The sequence below is a fragment of the Athene cunicularia genome (genome assembly GCF_003259725.1).
Source record: "Athene cunicularia isolate RWA chromosome 7 unlocalized genomic scaffold, athCun1 chr7_part2, whole genome shotgun sequence".
Lineage (NCBI taxonomy): Eukaryota > Metazoa > Chordata > Aves > Strigiformes > Strigidae > Athene > Athene cunicularia.
The window spans coordinates 4178196-4189332 of NW_020799108.1; the positions used below are offsets into that span (position 1 = coordinate 4178196).

The 11137-nt window shown below is 42.2% G+C and overlaps 1 protein-coding gene across 1 annotated transcript in view; it reads right to left on the minus strand.

Moving 5' to 3' along the window:
* Positions 1 to 3949: 3949 nt before the first annotated feature.
* Positions 3950 to 11137, minus strand: part of LOC113482527 (caspase-8-like) — a 7518-nt gene continuing 330 nt past the window's right edge. Inside the window, exons 2-8 of the mRNA XM_026853227.1 lie at positions 10504 to 10676; positions 9190 to 9328; positions 9038 to 9094; positions 8678 to 8745; positions 8000 to 8135; positions 6494 to 6995; positions 3950 to 6197 (exon numbers count right to left, since the gene is read on the minus strand). Coding sequence (XP_026709028.1) covers positions 6062 to 6197; positions 6494 to 6995; positions 8000 to 8135; positions 8678 to 8745; positions 9038 to 9094; positions 9190 to 9328; positions 10504 to 10676 — 1211 coding nt within the window. The 3' untranslated portion in view covers positions 3950 to 6061. The remainder of the gene's footprint in view (positions 6198 to 6493; positions 6996 to 7999; positions 8136 to 8677; positions 8746 to 9037; positions 9095 to 9189; positions 9329 to 10503; positions 10677 to 11137) is intronic.

Below are 11137 nucleotides of genomic sequence, written 5' to 3' on the forward strand. Positions count from 1 at the left end.
GTGTGATTTGGTTGAGCAGGAGGTGGAACCAGAAGGAATGGAGAATTGCATTTTGGAATTGCAGGTTTTATCTTGCAGGTTTGAGACAAACACAGGTGCTAGAAAGAAAGGACTTATCCATGCTTGTGAAAGTTTCAAGAGACAGAAGGAAATTCTTCAGTGTTTGCTTTTATTCAGATTGGCTTAAACCAAGTACAAATTTATAGCTTTCTAGTTTCACTGGTTCTGATAAACTCGGTGATGCCTGCATGCTCAAAATACCTGTGGTCAAAGTTAAAAGTCTACTGGAGTTAAACAGCAGCAGAGAAGGAAGGAGAATATTGGTTTTGGGCCTCATTTGGCTGTTAGATGAGGGGATTACACACAGTGTTTCAGCACTCTGGGAACTTCATGGTATTTTTTTCATCTGCTTTTTGCACTTTTATTTCATAGTGGAATGTAAATTTGATAATAAACATGTATAACATGCCATTTTTCAGTATATTGGTGTATCTTGTGTGGTTTGTTCCAGATGTTATCTTCTGTTATAAATGATCGCATCCAAATTTAGTCATAAATAAAATTTCCAATTTATTAAATAAATAAATAAATAAATAAAGATAAGCAAAACCAGCACTGGACGGACTGGGAGCCCCTGCTCTACCTGGCCCGCACCAACCGGTTTCCCTCCTCAGTATTTATTCTCTCTCTTCTCAAACATAGTTGTAACCTTTCATACATATTCATAGGATTGCCGGGAAAAGGGTGGGTTTATGGAGATCTTTCTCTCGCATGCTCTCTTTGTCTGTTGGGGTCTTTTTTGCCCCTCTGTGGTCGTGGGATGAAGTAAATACTCTTCCTCGGCCTGCCCTTTTGGTGACCCTGAACTTTGCGCATGCGTCTTACAAACAACGTCTTTTTGGGCCCGGATAACTGTATACAACACTGAACAGAACCAGTTGGACTGGCCCATTAGAACACTGAGTCGGGATGGCTTTGCAAAAAACAGAGCTATTTACACATTACGTCACCCTGCCCCCTCAAACCTGCAGTTGTATTTTTGACTGAAGTGTTTTTATAGATCTAAAAAGAGCAATATTTTAAACTTATTTTACACTGTGCAAAACTATATGCTGAGGTAGGTGAAAATGGACTAAAAAGTCCTAACATTATTTCATAATAACACGAATCCTGTAAACTTATTTCACACTTCTGTACCACAGTGTTCTATAATAAATCTAAAATAGGCCTTTTTTGGCTAAAATTTACCCGTTATACTGTAGACAAGCTTGTTGAGTTTGTATCTGCACAAGTGGTGCCTGTAAAAGCTGAGAAACTGATTTAAAGACTTAATCAGGCTGAGCTGGTCTGTTTGCTGTACTATGCAGTTAGAGGTGGGAGATGTGCAGTACAAGCTGTGATCTGACCACACAGTAAATGTGGGATGCTTAAATCTAGAACCCAACGCTTACAGAGGACCTTCTTCAAAAGTCTTTTACTTGAGAATAAAAAACTTCACAAATGAAGAATAACTCATCAACCTCTAAACAGAGTATTTGAATGTGAGCCTCACTTTAAATGAATGTGTTGATGTTTTCTGGTACTTTGGCCTTGTTTTGGGTTGTATTTGTGGTTAAAATGAGAGTAGAGATTGAAACCAAGCTACTTACTCTTGAAGACAGCTCCCTTTGTGTCGGTCTCACTGAAGTTCTCTTGGCCCAGAGGTGCCAAATTCTTGCCAGTCATGTCAGCCTGGGGCTGGGTATACCACTTTCAGCCCAAGCCCCTGCACTTAACATTGCAGGCTGAAGGTTCTGATCATTTTCCCCCAAACACTCACTTTCTTCAGAATGGGAACAATATTGATTTGCAGTTAACAATTTCTTACTTGAATTAGTCAAACAGTTACTGGCAGTGGTTTCTCTAGTTGTCTGCACATCTCAAAGAACCAGGAACCACCGTTATCCTACTAAGTATTCTGTATTTATTTAGTTTTCTTATTTTTTCTGCCATGAGAAGGGGTTGCACTCTTATCAGACTGAAGTTGACTTGTCAGACTAAGTTGATTTTTCAGCGCAACTTTTCATATGGTGAAGTCTGAGTTGCATGTTTTGAGGAGACATTTTCTTCCTGCCGTTATCTGTGACTGTCACACCTATAAATGCTTAGGCAGGATGGAGCCATAAAGCTGGAATACCAGTATCTGGGTTTCAAGAGACACTGACCAAGTTCCCTTCACTAGCAAATAGGTAACTCACACTGTTCCCTAATATTGATTGTATTTATGTGCACAAGTACTTAACATGTTTGTATGTCCTCAGAACAAAGGCCTGTGTTACCGACTTAATTAACTAATGACATTAGATAATGTGTCCCACAGTGGAGAAGCATTACAGCCACAGGCAACTAAACAGAACCAGAGGAATGTTGGCTACTGGTAGAGCTGGGATTTCCAGCTATGTGCTCTCTCTGCATCAAAGCTGTTCATGATGCATATGAAAAGAAAATTAATGCAGTATACAAGTTCCTGTTGAACTGAAGAGATTTCAGCTTTCCTGAAATGCCAGAGCTGGAGGAGTACAGCTGGCTGCTGCTTTCTAAGGATGTACATGCTATGTAAAAGTGTAAGAGTTTGGGGAGGTGGGGGTTTTTTTTCCACTTGTTCTTTAGCGCTTTGGACGTAATATGGGAAGAGAGTTGTAATGCCTTTAAAGCTGCAGAAAAAGAGATAGAATTAAGCACAGAAGCTCAGGCATGCCTGAGTAAGGTGAAAGGAAGAACTTCCTGGAGAAAATAGGGTTTTAAATCAATGGGACTTGGGCAATTCTGAGAATAAATTATGGAGTGGTTCTGCATAGATGAGACTTGGAAGTGCCTTGAGCTCATTTTCCTTTTTGTTAGTCACACTGCTAAAAGAAAGACTTTTGATGCTCTCCCAAGAGCAAGAGCCTTTAAATAGCATTTTATACAATGGAGAAGTGAATACAAATAAAGCCTTTTTTTTGTGGGTTGGAGTTTCCACTTTAAAGTATCTTTAATTCGGGCAGTTGAGTTCTTGGTGTGTAGGTTTGGATAACCCAAGAGAAGCTTTTAGGAGAAATTTTCAAATAAATGGGAAAGGTGGAAAACGTGTGAACTGGTTTTGGCTGGGGTACAGTTAACTTCATAGCACCGTATCAGCTACTGTGTTTTGGGTTTGTGCTGAAAACAGTAACACAGGGTTTTATTGCTGAGCAGTGCTTACACTGTCAAGGCCTTTTCTGCCTCACCCAACCTCACCAGCAAGCAGGCTGGGGGCGGACATTTTGAGGGGACAGCCAAGCCCAACTGACCAAAGAGATATCCCAGCCCGTGTGACATCATGCTCAGCAATAAAACTGGGGGAGAAAGAGGGAAGAAGATAGGGGGATATTTGGTGTGATGGTGTTCGTCTTCCTAAGCAACCGTTATGTGATGGAGCCCTGCTTTTCTGGAGATGACTGAACACCTGCCTACCGATGGGAAGTGGTGAGTGAATTCCTTGTTTGGTTTTGCTTGTGCATGTGGCTTTTGTTTTACCTATTACACTATCTCAACCCATGCATTTTCTCATTTACCCTTCCAACTGGTGGGGAGTGTGGGGCTGAGCTGTCTATCAGGGTTAAACCACAACCTGTTTCCATTTCATTTTTCTGGTGGCTCAGTTTACCCCACAAGTTCTCGTGCATTTCAAGCTAACAAAGAAAACTCCTTCCTAGTTTAAGGATGGCTAAATGCTGTTCCTCCCATCTGAGTCACGAGGAATTGACAGAAAGGGAGCACATAGCCAAACTGACGAGAATTCCCTTCATGGCACTGTGTAATCAGAGCCATTAGTAGTACAATAAGCAGATAAGAGCACTGTGCTGTGAAGTGACATATGTGCATGTGGTTTCCTTACATACTGCTTTCACAGCTTGCTTCAAGCTCACATCAGAAATCACTGGTGTGCAAGAATATTTCCAGAAATTACTGAAGAGAGCAGCTGCTGAAGAAAGCTGGATACTGGCAAAACTTTGTGTAAAATTCCACGTAATTGTGTTTATAGTTAAGATTTTAGGCTGTCAGATTACCTGAGGATCTGTCCCTACAATCTTAACTCTGAACTGAGAACAAGACAGCACCAAAGGGAGGGACACAATGATGGTGCCCCAAGTCAGTGCCTGCCTCCTTCCTATGAACAAGTGATTGTGGAGCTGCCAGATTGTGAACTGGCTAGGTGTCAGCTGCTTTGTATGAGGAGACTAAGGGTGGAGACTGATAACTGACAGATTTGATTCCTAACTGATGAATTCCTTATCAGAGTCATAACTCATTATATGAGGATATTCTTGGTAAGACCTTGTTTATGGTATGTGGTCAATCTTGCTGGAACCCCAAATTATTTTACCATGAATGCCTGAGATAACTAGTTCCTTGAACATAGCTAACTATATTTGGTGTATCTTCTTCCTTTTACTTCCTAAGGAAAAAGTCTGTGTGAGCATGCTGTCAGTCAGACATCTCTGACTTCAGAATCTCTTGGCTCACTTAGATTTTGTCAACAATGCAGACCAAAGATCCAGCTTTCCCCTCTAATGGAAAGGGAACTGTGAAAGTTCAGTACGTCTGATCTGCCTGATCCCTGGCTGGAGCCAATGTGACAGGCAGGGAGCCCACAAGGTATGCACAGAACTGGAAGTTGCTGAAGAACACAGGTGACTTGTAAGAGGTAAAGTGCTGAGCAGTAGGCATGGGGAGAGAGAGGATCTGGGTTACAAAATCCCCCATAAAACAGGTTGCAGTAATTATTTTGCCCATGAAGTAGTATGCTTGTTTGCTGCAGTTTGTATTGAATATTTGAAAAAATAAATATGGGTTTCTTTCTCTTGGCTTGCACATTTCTTGCCATGCCCAAGTAACAGACAAACTTCTGTATATAAGCTGTCCTTGCTTCAGCACAACTCTTAATGGTTTCATGATGAATCCCTAAACAAGCATCAACAACTATCTTGGAAAATTATTCCTAAAATCTGGAAGCACAGATTTGCCCATTTCTGTAACTGCTTGCTGCATGTGCCGCTTGTTAAGGTTCTAATTGTTCTCAGTCTATTAATCTCTCTGCTGTTATCTTCACAGACACAAATTGGTACCAAAGAGAGAAAAAGTATTCAGCACAGGAAGGCTTTACTCTTAAAATAACTCCAGTGAGGATCTACTGGTGTAGTTAAGTAATTGCCTGCACTGATATCATTAATGCTGAAAGCTGAAACAAGGGTGTAACAGAATGAACATTTCAAAACAAAACAGAGAGACTAACGAACCTTTAGCTTCTATTTAGAGCTTGTAAAACTCCCTGTCCTATGTGCACACTAATGACAGAAGGCAATACAAAAATGTTTCTAAGGAGCTGGGTACTTATCTAGTGATTTCTTCTTTTGCTGTGCTTAGAACTGAGACTCAAAGATCAGTAACATAAGTGAACACAGGGTAACTGGACATCTTCAAACATGAAGCTCTACGTCAGAAACTGCTATTCACTGTTAAGAGCACTCTGAAATGCAGGTCACAGCTACATCCTGCTGAGGATGCTGAAGGACAAGTGCTTGACTTTTCCTTGAGGTGTACCAAGACACTAAGAATGAGTGATTTTAAGTGGTGGGCAGAAGTGACAAACCACAGTGATGTAAGCTGATTATATCCTATAAAATTCACAGCACCCCCACCTTTATTTTGCAGAAGTTAGGCATAAAACACACAAGGCCTCGTAAGAGTTATCTTTCCAATGCAAATTTTAAAAGAAGACACCTTACTAACGCAAGAGCAATGTGGTTCAGCTGATAGAGGACACAGCATATTTTAGCTAGCAAACTACAAATTGGAGACCAGCTCAGAAATGCTCTCAAGTATGAAATGTCACACATACTAACACAAATTTCTTAAGGCATTTGCTCCCCATCTGTTTTTTCAATAAAAACATTTGCTCTTGTGGTAAGAGCAGATACTGAAAGTCTGTTATGGTTTTAGTTGATACCAGCCGATTCCAGTGTGCTGCATCTCCCTCTACCATGCAGTTCCCGCCCATTTAGTTGACAGGAAAGATAAGCTTTTTCCTCAGTGTGAAACTGGGCTGTGGCATCTGCTTCTCTGCATTCGGCTCACAACTCTTTCTGCTCACCTCTTGATTCACTGCTGTCAGGATGGTAAGAATATCTTCTCCTCTGCAAAAACACAAGTACGTTTTGTGTTAGGGAGGTAGTTAATATCAGAAAAATTATCACATTCTTATATACCTTGAGTTATACCAGTGCTAACAGGTCCTGTTTTAAACAGGTTTCAAAACAGCTTTAGCTAAACTGCTTTGAACAGTCTGCATGGTGTTGCTCTGTCCTATGTTGCTGTTTTCACTCTGAGCAAGCACTCCCATTGCATATCCTCTACCTCTGCATCCAAATGCCTGTTATTCAGAAGGAAAATATAGGTGTTGCCAAAAACAAGCTTATGGAACCATAATTACCGAGGACAGCTGTACTCCAAGTGCTGGCACAATGCCTGTATATACCAGGTCCCCTGCCGTCGGCTTCTGTAGGAAACATAATCTTGAAGTGTAGCCATGCCCAAGAGGAAGTCTGCCTCTGCAGGGATGCAGTCGAGCTGAAATCTTGCATCTGTTTCTACAGAAGAATCTTGCTCTCCAGAATCTGTTTCAATGGTCACACCTTTCTGGCAAGCATCACCTTGGCAGGCCTGAACAAAAAAGACTTTTGGTTTTCCAGCAAGTGAGTGGCAATTCTGTCCAGTGAAAGAAGTGGTCAGTTCTTGGATAGGTACTTCCTGCCCATCAACACCATATACAATGCCTTTTTTCCCATGAGACAGAACACAGCAAACAAAACAGTCTTTGTCCTTGTGGTCTTCGCACCGGTAGATGTTCACAATCTTACGGATTTCCTCTGCAGTGAGGTCTCTATATTCTGCTATTGTAAAATGAAGTTTGCCAAAAACTCTTCTCAGAGCCACTGGAAAGTAAACATGAGAATTGGAGCAGTTTCATTATATGAAGGTTGGACTCTGCGATTGCAAATTGCATTTCTAGAGATAAACAATCTTATTTTAAAAATCCTGCTACACTACCATCCTGGTAGTTACATTCCTGCTCTGAAAATAATCTAGTAGTCTAATCACTAATCACATCTCTACTGAGTTCCCTTAACTCTCATTAAAAGGCTTCCTTGAAGTCTTGCTGTTTACTATCACTCTGTCTGGAAAGTGTGCAGAACTATTAGGAAAGCTGTATCTCCTTCACCCACCCACTTTACAGCTAGTCCCTTGATCTCTCGAAAGGTGCTGAACAGTGCAGTTGCTTTATCCAAGAGGAGAGGGCACTACCCATCTGGGTAGTATCTGTGTCACAGGAGGAGAAACCTTGCACTCTGACTCATCAGTTAAATTGGAGTTCAATTCAATCTGGGAAAGCCCACTGATGGATTTTCTCTCTTGGTACAGATAGTGCAAATACAGCCGTCTCACAGACCCTAGGGCCTGTAATGAGCTATGCTGCTGCAGGACAGCCTGCTAAAATCAGGAGCCCTGAATAGCAAGGTAATCAAGTCCCTAACTCCAATATCCTCCCTATTTTTTTTTTTTAAATGTTGGATGTTAAACAACTAACACCCAGTTCTGGCTCAGCAGTTTCTGATTCTGCATATATTAGAAATAGTATGCATTAAGGCTGATACAAAGCTAGCCTAGCTTGGAAAGTCCAGGCTGAGGTTGTTGCTTAAGATTGCAGTAAACTCGGTGTAACAGCAAAATGCTAGTGAATTGCTCTGAGTCAGCCAGTAAACACTTGATGAATTGATTAGGGTTTGTCAGCATAGGAAACTGAGCTGACTCAGCCCACTTTCTCGGATAAAAAAGTATCTGAGAAAGGGAAGACTGAAATTCAGACCTTTAGTACAGAAAAAGACATGAGGTTTCTATTTTTGAAGATACGCAATCTCATCTTTAATGTTCACTGTACCTGCATCCACATCTGTCCCATGCCGATCCTTCAATTTTTTTGGTTCTGGCACTGCTTCCCTGGCTTTTGCAAAATTGTGATTATTCAGGATCAGGCACACTCCACGGGGCCTGCTAGTCATTTTATAAGCTTCAAGCTGTTGAAAAGAAAGACTATTGGTGAAACTACTGTACTCTCCTCCAGGTGCTTCTCAGCCCTCACTAGTAGCACAGCAGGGTAAAGAGCCAGCCCGCTTTCTCTCCAGGCAGCTCTCCCTATACAGCTTTGCTCCCAGGGCCTGGCAATACGCTGCCCCACTGCCTCTGGGAGTCTGTGCACCACACAACAGCACCCCCCTCCCCCAGACCCACACCATCATGCTCAACCCACACAGGGTGAACCCACACAGGGTGCCGCATTCACCCACTTCTCCATGCCCAGCCATCTGTCAGCTGCGTATTTCCCAGTATAATAAACTCGGCCTAAATTCCCAACCTTGCAAATGTTTCTGAAGTTTTAACGCTGCAGCAGCTGCTGCCTGTGATTTAGCTTCAGAATAAAGGGTGCTACAGAGGGGTGCATTTTTGTTTTTCTAGACAGTGCTTTTAACAGTTCAGCATATAACAACTGTTCACTTCATGGAGGGATGATCGCTTCTAAGACAAAATTATGACATTTCTACGAAACAATCTGACTTACCTGGGAAGATTCATTCCAACTGCCAGGAGAATCAGGCGCCACAGATGACGCCAGCCATCTGGCATGACCTGAATACAATCAAAAAAGTTTAAGTACAGAACGTAGCACTAGAGAAAGAAAAGAAGCTCTGTGCCTATTCTCCATCTCCACAAGTACCTCCTGTGGTAAAACTGTTCTCTGAAAACACTGAATTGTGGTTGAATGGCTGTTCCTGTTAGCTATAAACCACCAGATAGCCAATTAAAAGGGAGTAAAAGGTATTGTGATCAGTAAGTAACTGGATACTGGATCACTTTTTCAAGTCCAAAAGCTGAAGAGTAAAAAAAATCTAAACATAATTTTTTTGAGAGTTTCAGTTACCTTCAGGGCCTTTTGTGCTGCCCCTCTGTTCCTCTGGAATGAGCATCTCTTCTTCACCTGAAAAGCATTCAGTATTAGTCCTGTATGACACCAATAAGCCACTTTAAGAATGACTATGGGAAAGAGGCCTTTTTTGGTTTGTTTTGTTTTACCAAATAGGTTTAATTCATACTCTTCAATTCTCTTCAACAGGACGATGTTAATTTCTGCACAGAGACTCTTCAGCATACTTAGGTTGTCTTCTCCCAAAATCCCCTTCTTCTCCATCTCAATGAAAACGTCGAGCATTGTCTGGGTAATCAAAAAGGCAGTCTGCTCTTAGCGCACATCCATGCTGTCACTGGAAGGGAAGCTGCAGCATATGCATGCGCACCCAAGCTTAAATGTACTGTACTGGCAACCCACAAAGTCAGTTCAGCTGACTGGTAGCTCAGTTGAGACCTCAGCTGAGCTAGTTAAACCTACTTCAACAAAACCTGTAAGTACAAACATCTTCTCAAAACATTTCCCTTCTGCAGTTCAGAGATGCTGAGATCTAACAAGATCTAATCCAGGAGATCTAATGGTGATCATGCAGGAATACATAAAGTCATTTTTAATGGCTGCTTTCATTCATTTGACTTCCCGTGGTTATCTTGTGCACTTAACTGAAACACAACAATCACTGTAGTGACCATCTTGAGCAATGGTGAAAATGGGTATAACCACAGAGTATGGTGTTGAGATTGCTCAGAAGCAAAAGGGGACCCAAACGACAGGAGCTCTTACCAAACAGTGAGTGGCAGAGCACAATGGTCACTCAAAGGATTTACTAGATGGTCTCTCCTCTAAGAAAAGAGGGAAAATGCTAAAAGTTTTCATTAGACACAACAAAGTACCCAGCAGCTGGAAGTGCAGGCTGAGATAGTGTAAAGGCAGCTGGATCTCCCACAAGGTTTTTTGTAAGTGCCTGGATCTTAGCCTTGGTAAGGATCTATTGCTTAGATCCATATTTTGAGTTTGGAAATAAAAAGAACAGAAGCATAAAGTAATAGCCACAGAGAGTGATTTTCTGTGTTTGAAAATGGCTTAGAAAGCAGCTAAAAGAAAATCGGTTGGACAAGACAAATGAATGTGCTCATCAGCCTTCCACTGATCAAAGCCACTGAGTCCCCTAAGTCCCGTATAGTGCGTGGACATGAAGGCCTCTGTGTCCAGTGCAGGGCTGGCTCATTCTCTCTGGGCTGTGATGCTGTTGTGAAAGCACTTGCACAGATAAGTCCCATGTGCACTGGAAGGCCTATAATCCCCTTCCAGGTGCACCCTTTTTCTATGGTTTTCACCATAAAAAGGGTGATGCCATCAAAAGAGTACCACCACAAAAAGAGTAACACCATAAAGAGAACGACACATATTCTCCTCATGGCAACCCAGCTGCCTCTGTAGATTATAATAAGCATTAAAAAAATATATAAAGAAATTCTTACAGTCTTAGGGTTTAGCCTGCATTTTGGTAATTCTTTCCCCAAAAGAAACTTGAAAGACTTCAGTTCATCTTCGGTGATGTCTTCTGACAGCTGAAAGAGTAGATATCTAGAAAAAGAAGTGCAGGACACCATTTCATCGTGTTGCCAAGCACATCCCTTAGCACAATTTACCACTGTACTGTTGAACTGTTCCCTTCAGCTCCACCCCCAAGCACATGCCCCCTTTTTTTCCTTTTTAAGTGGGGGGATGTCAGTCCCAGGACAGCCTGAAGTCAAACCATTTTCAGCTGCAATTAAAAAGATGTCAGCTTTTCCTAAAATCAAAACCACGCTGAAACTTTCTGGAGTTGGAAACAAAGACTTACACCCAGTCACTTATCACACCACGCAGCACACGGGCAGGGAGGCCGTGGGGGGGCTGGTAAGTATTTCAGAAAGGTGCGGCTTGAGTTTTCTCAATTCCAACTTTCCGTATGGCTTGCGCCTGCTTTCTCTTGGAAGGCGCTTGTGTGCTCCCAAACCTTAGCCTGGTGTTCAAATGCCGGTGAAAGCTTACACCGACCCCTCGAGAAGGGCAGCCGGTCCCAGAGAGCGAGCTGTGCCCGGCTGAGGCTCGGCTCGGCCGGGTCCGGCC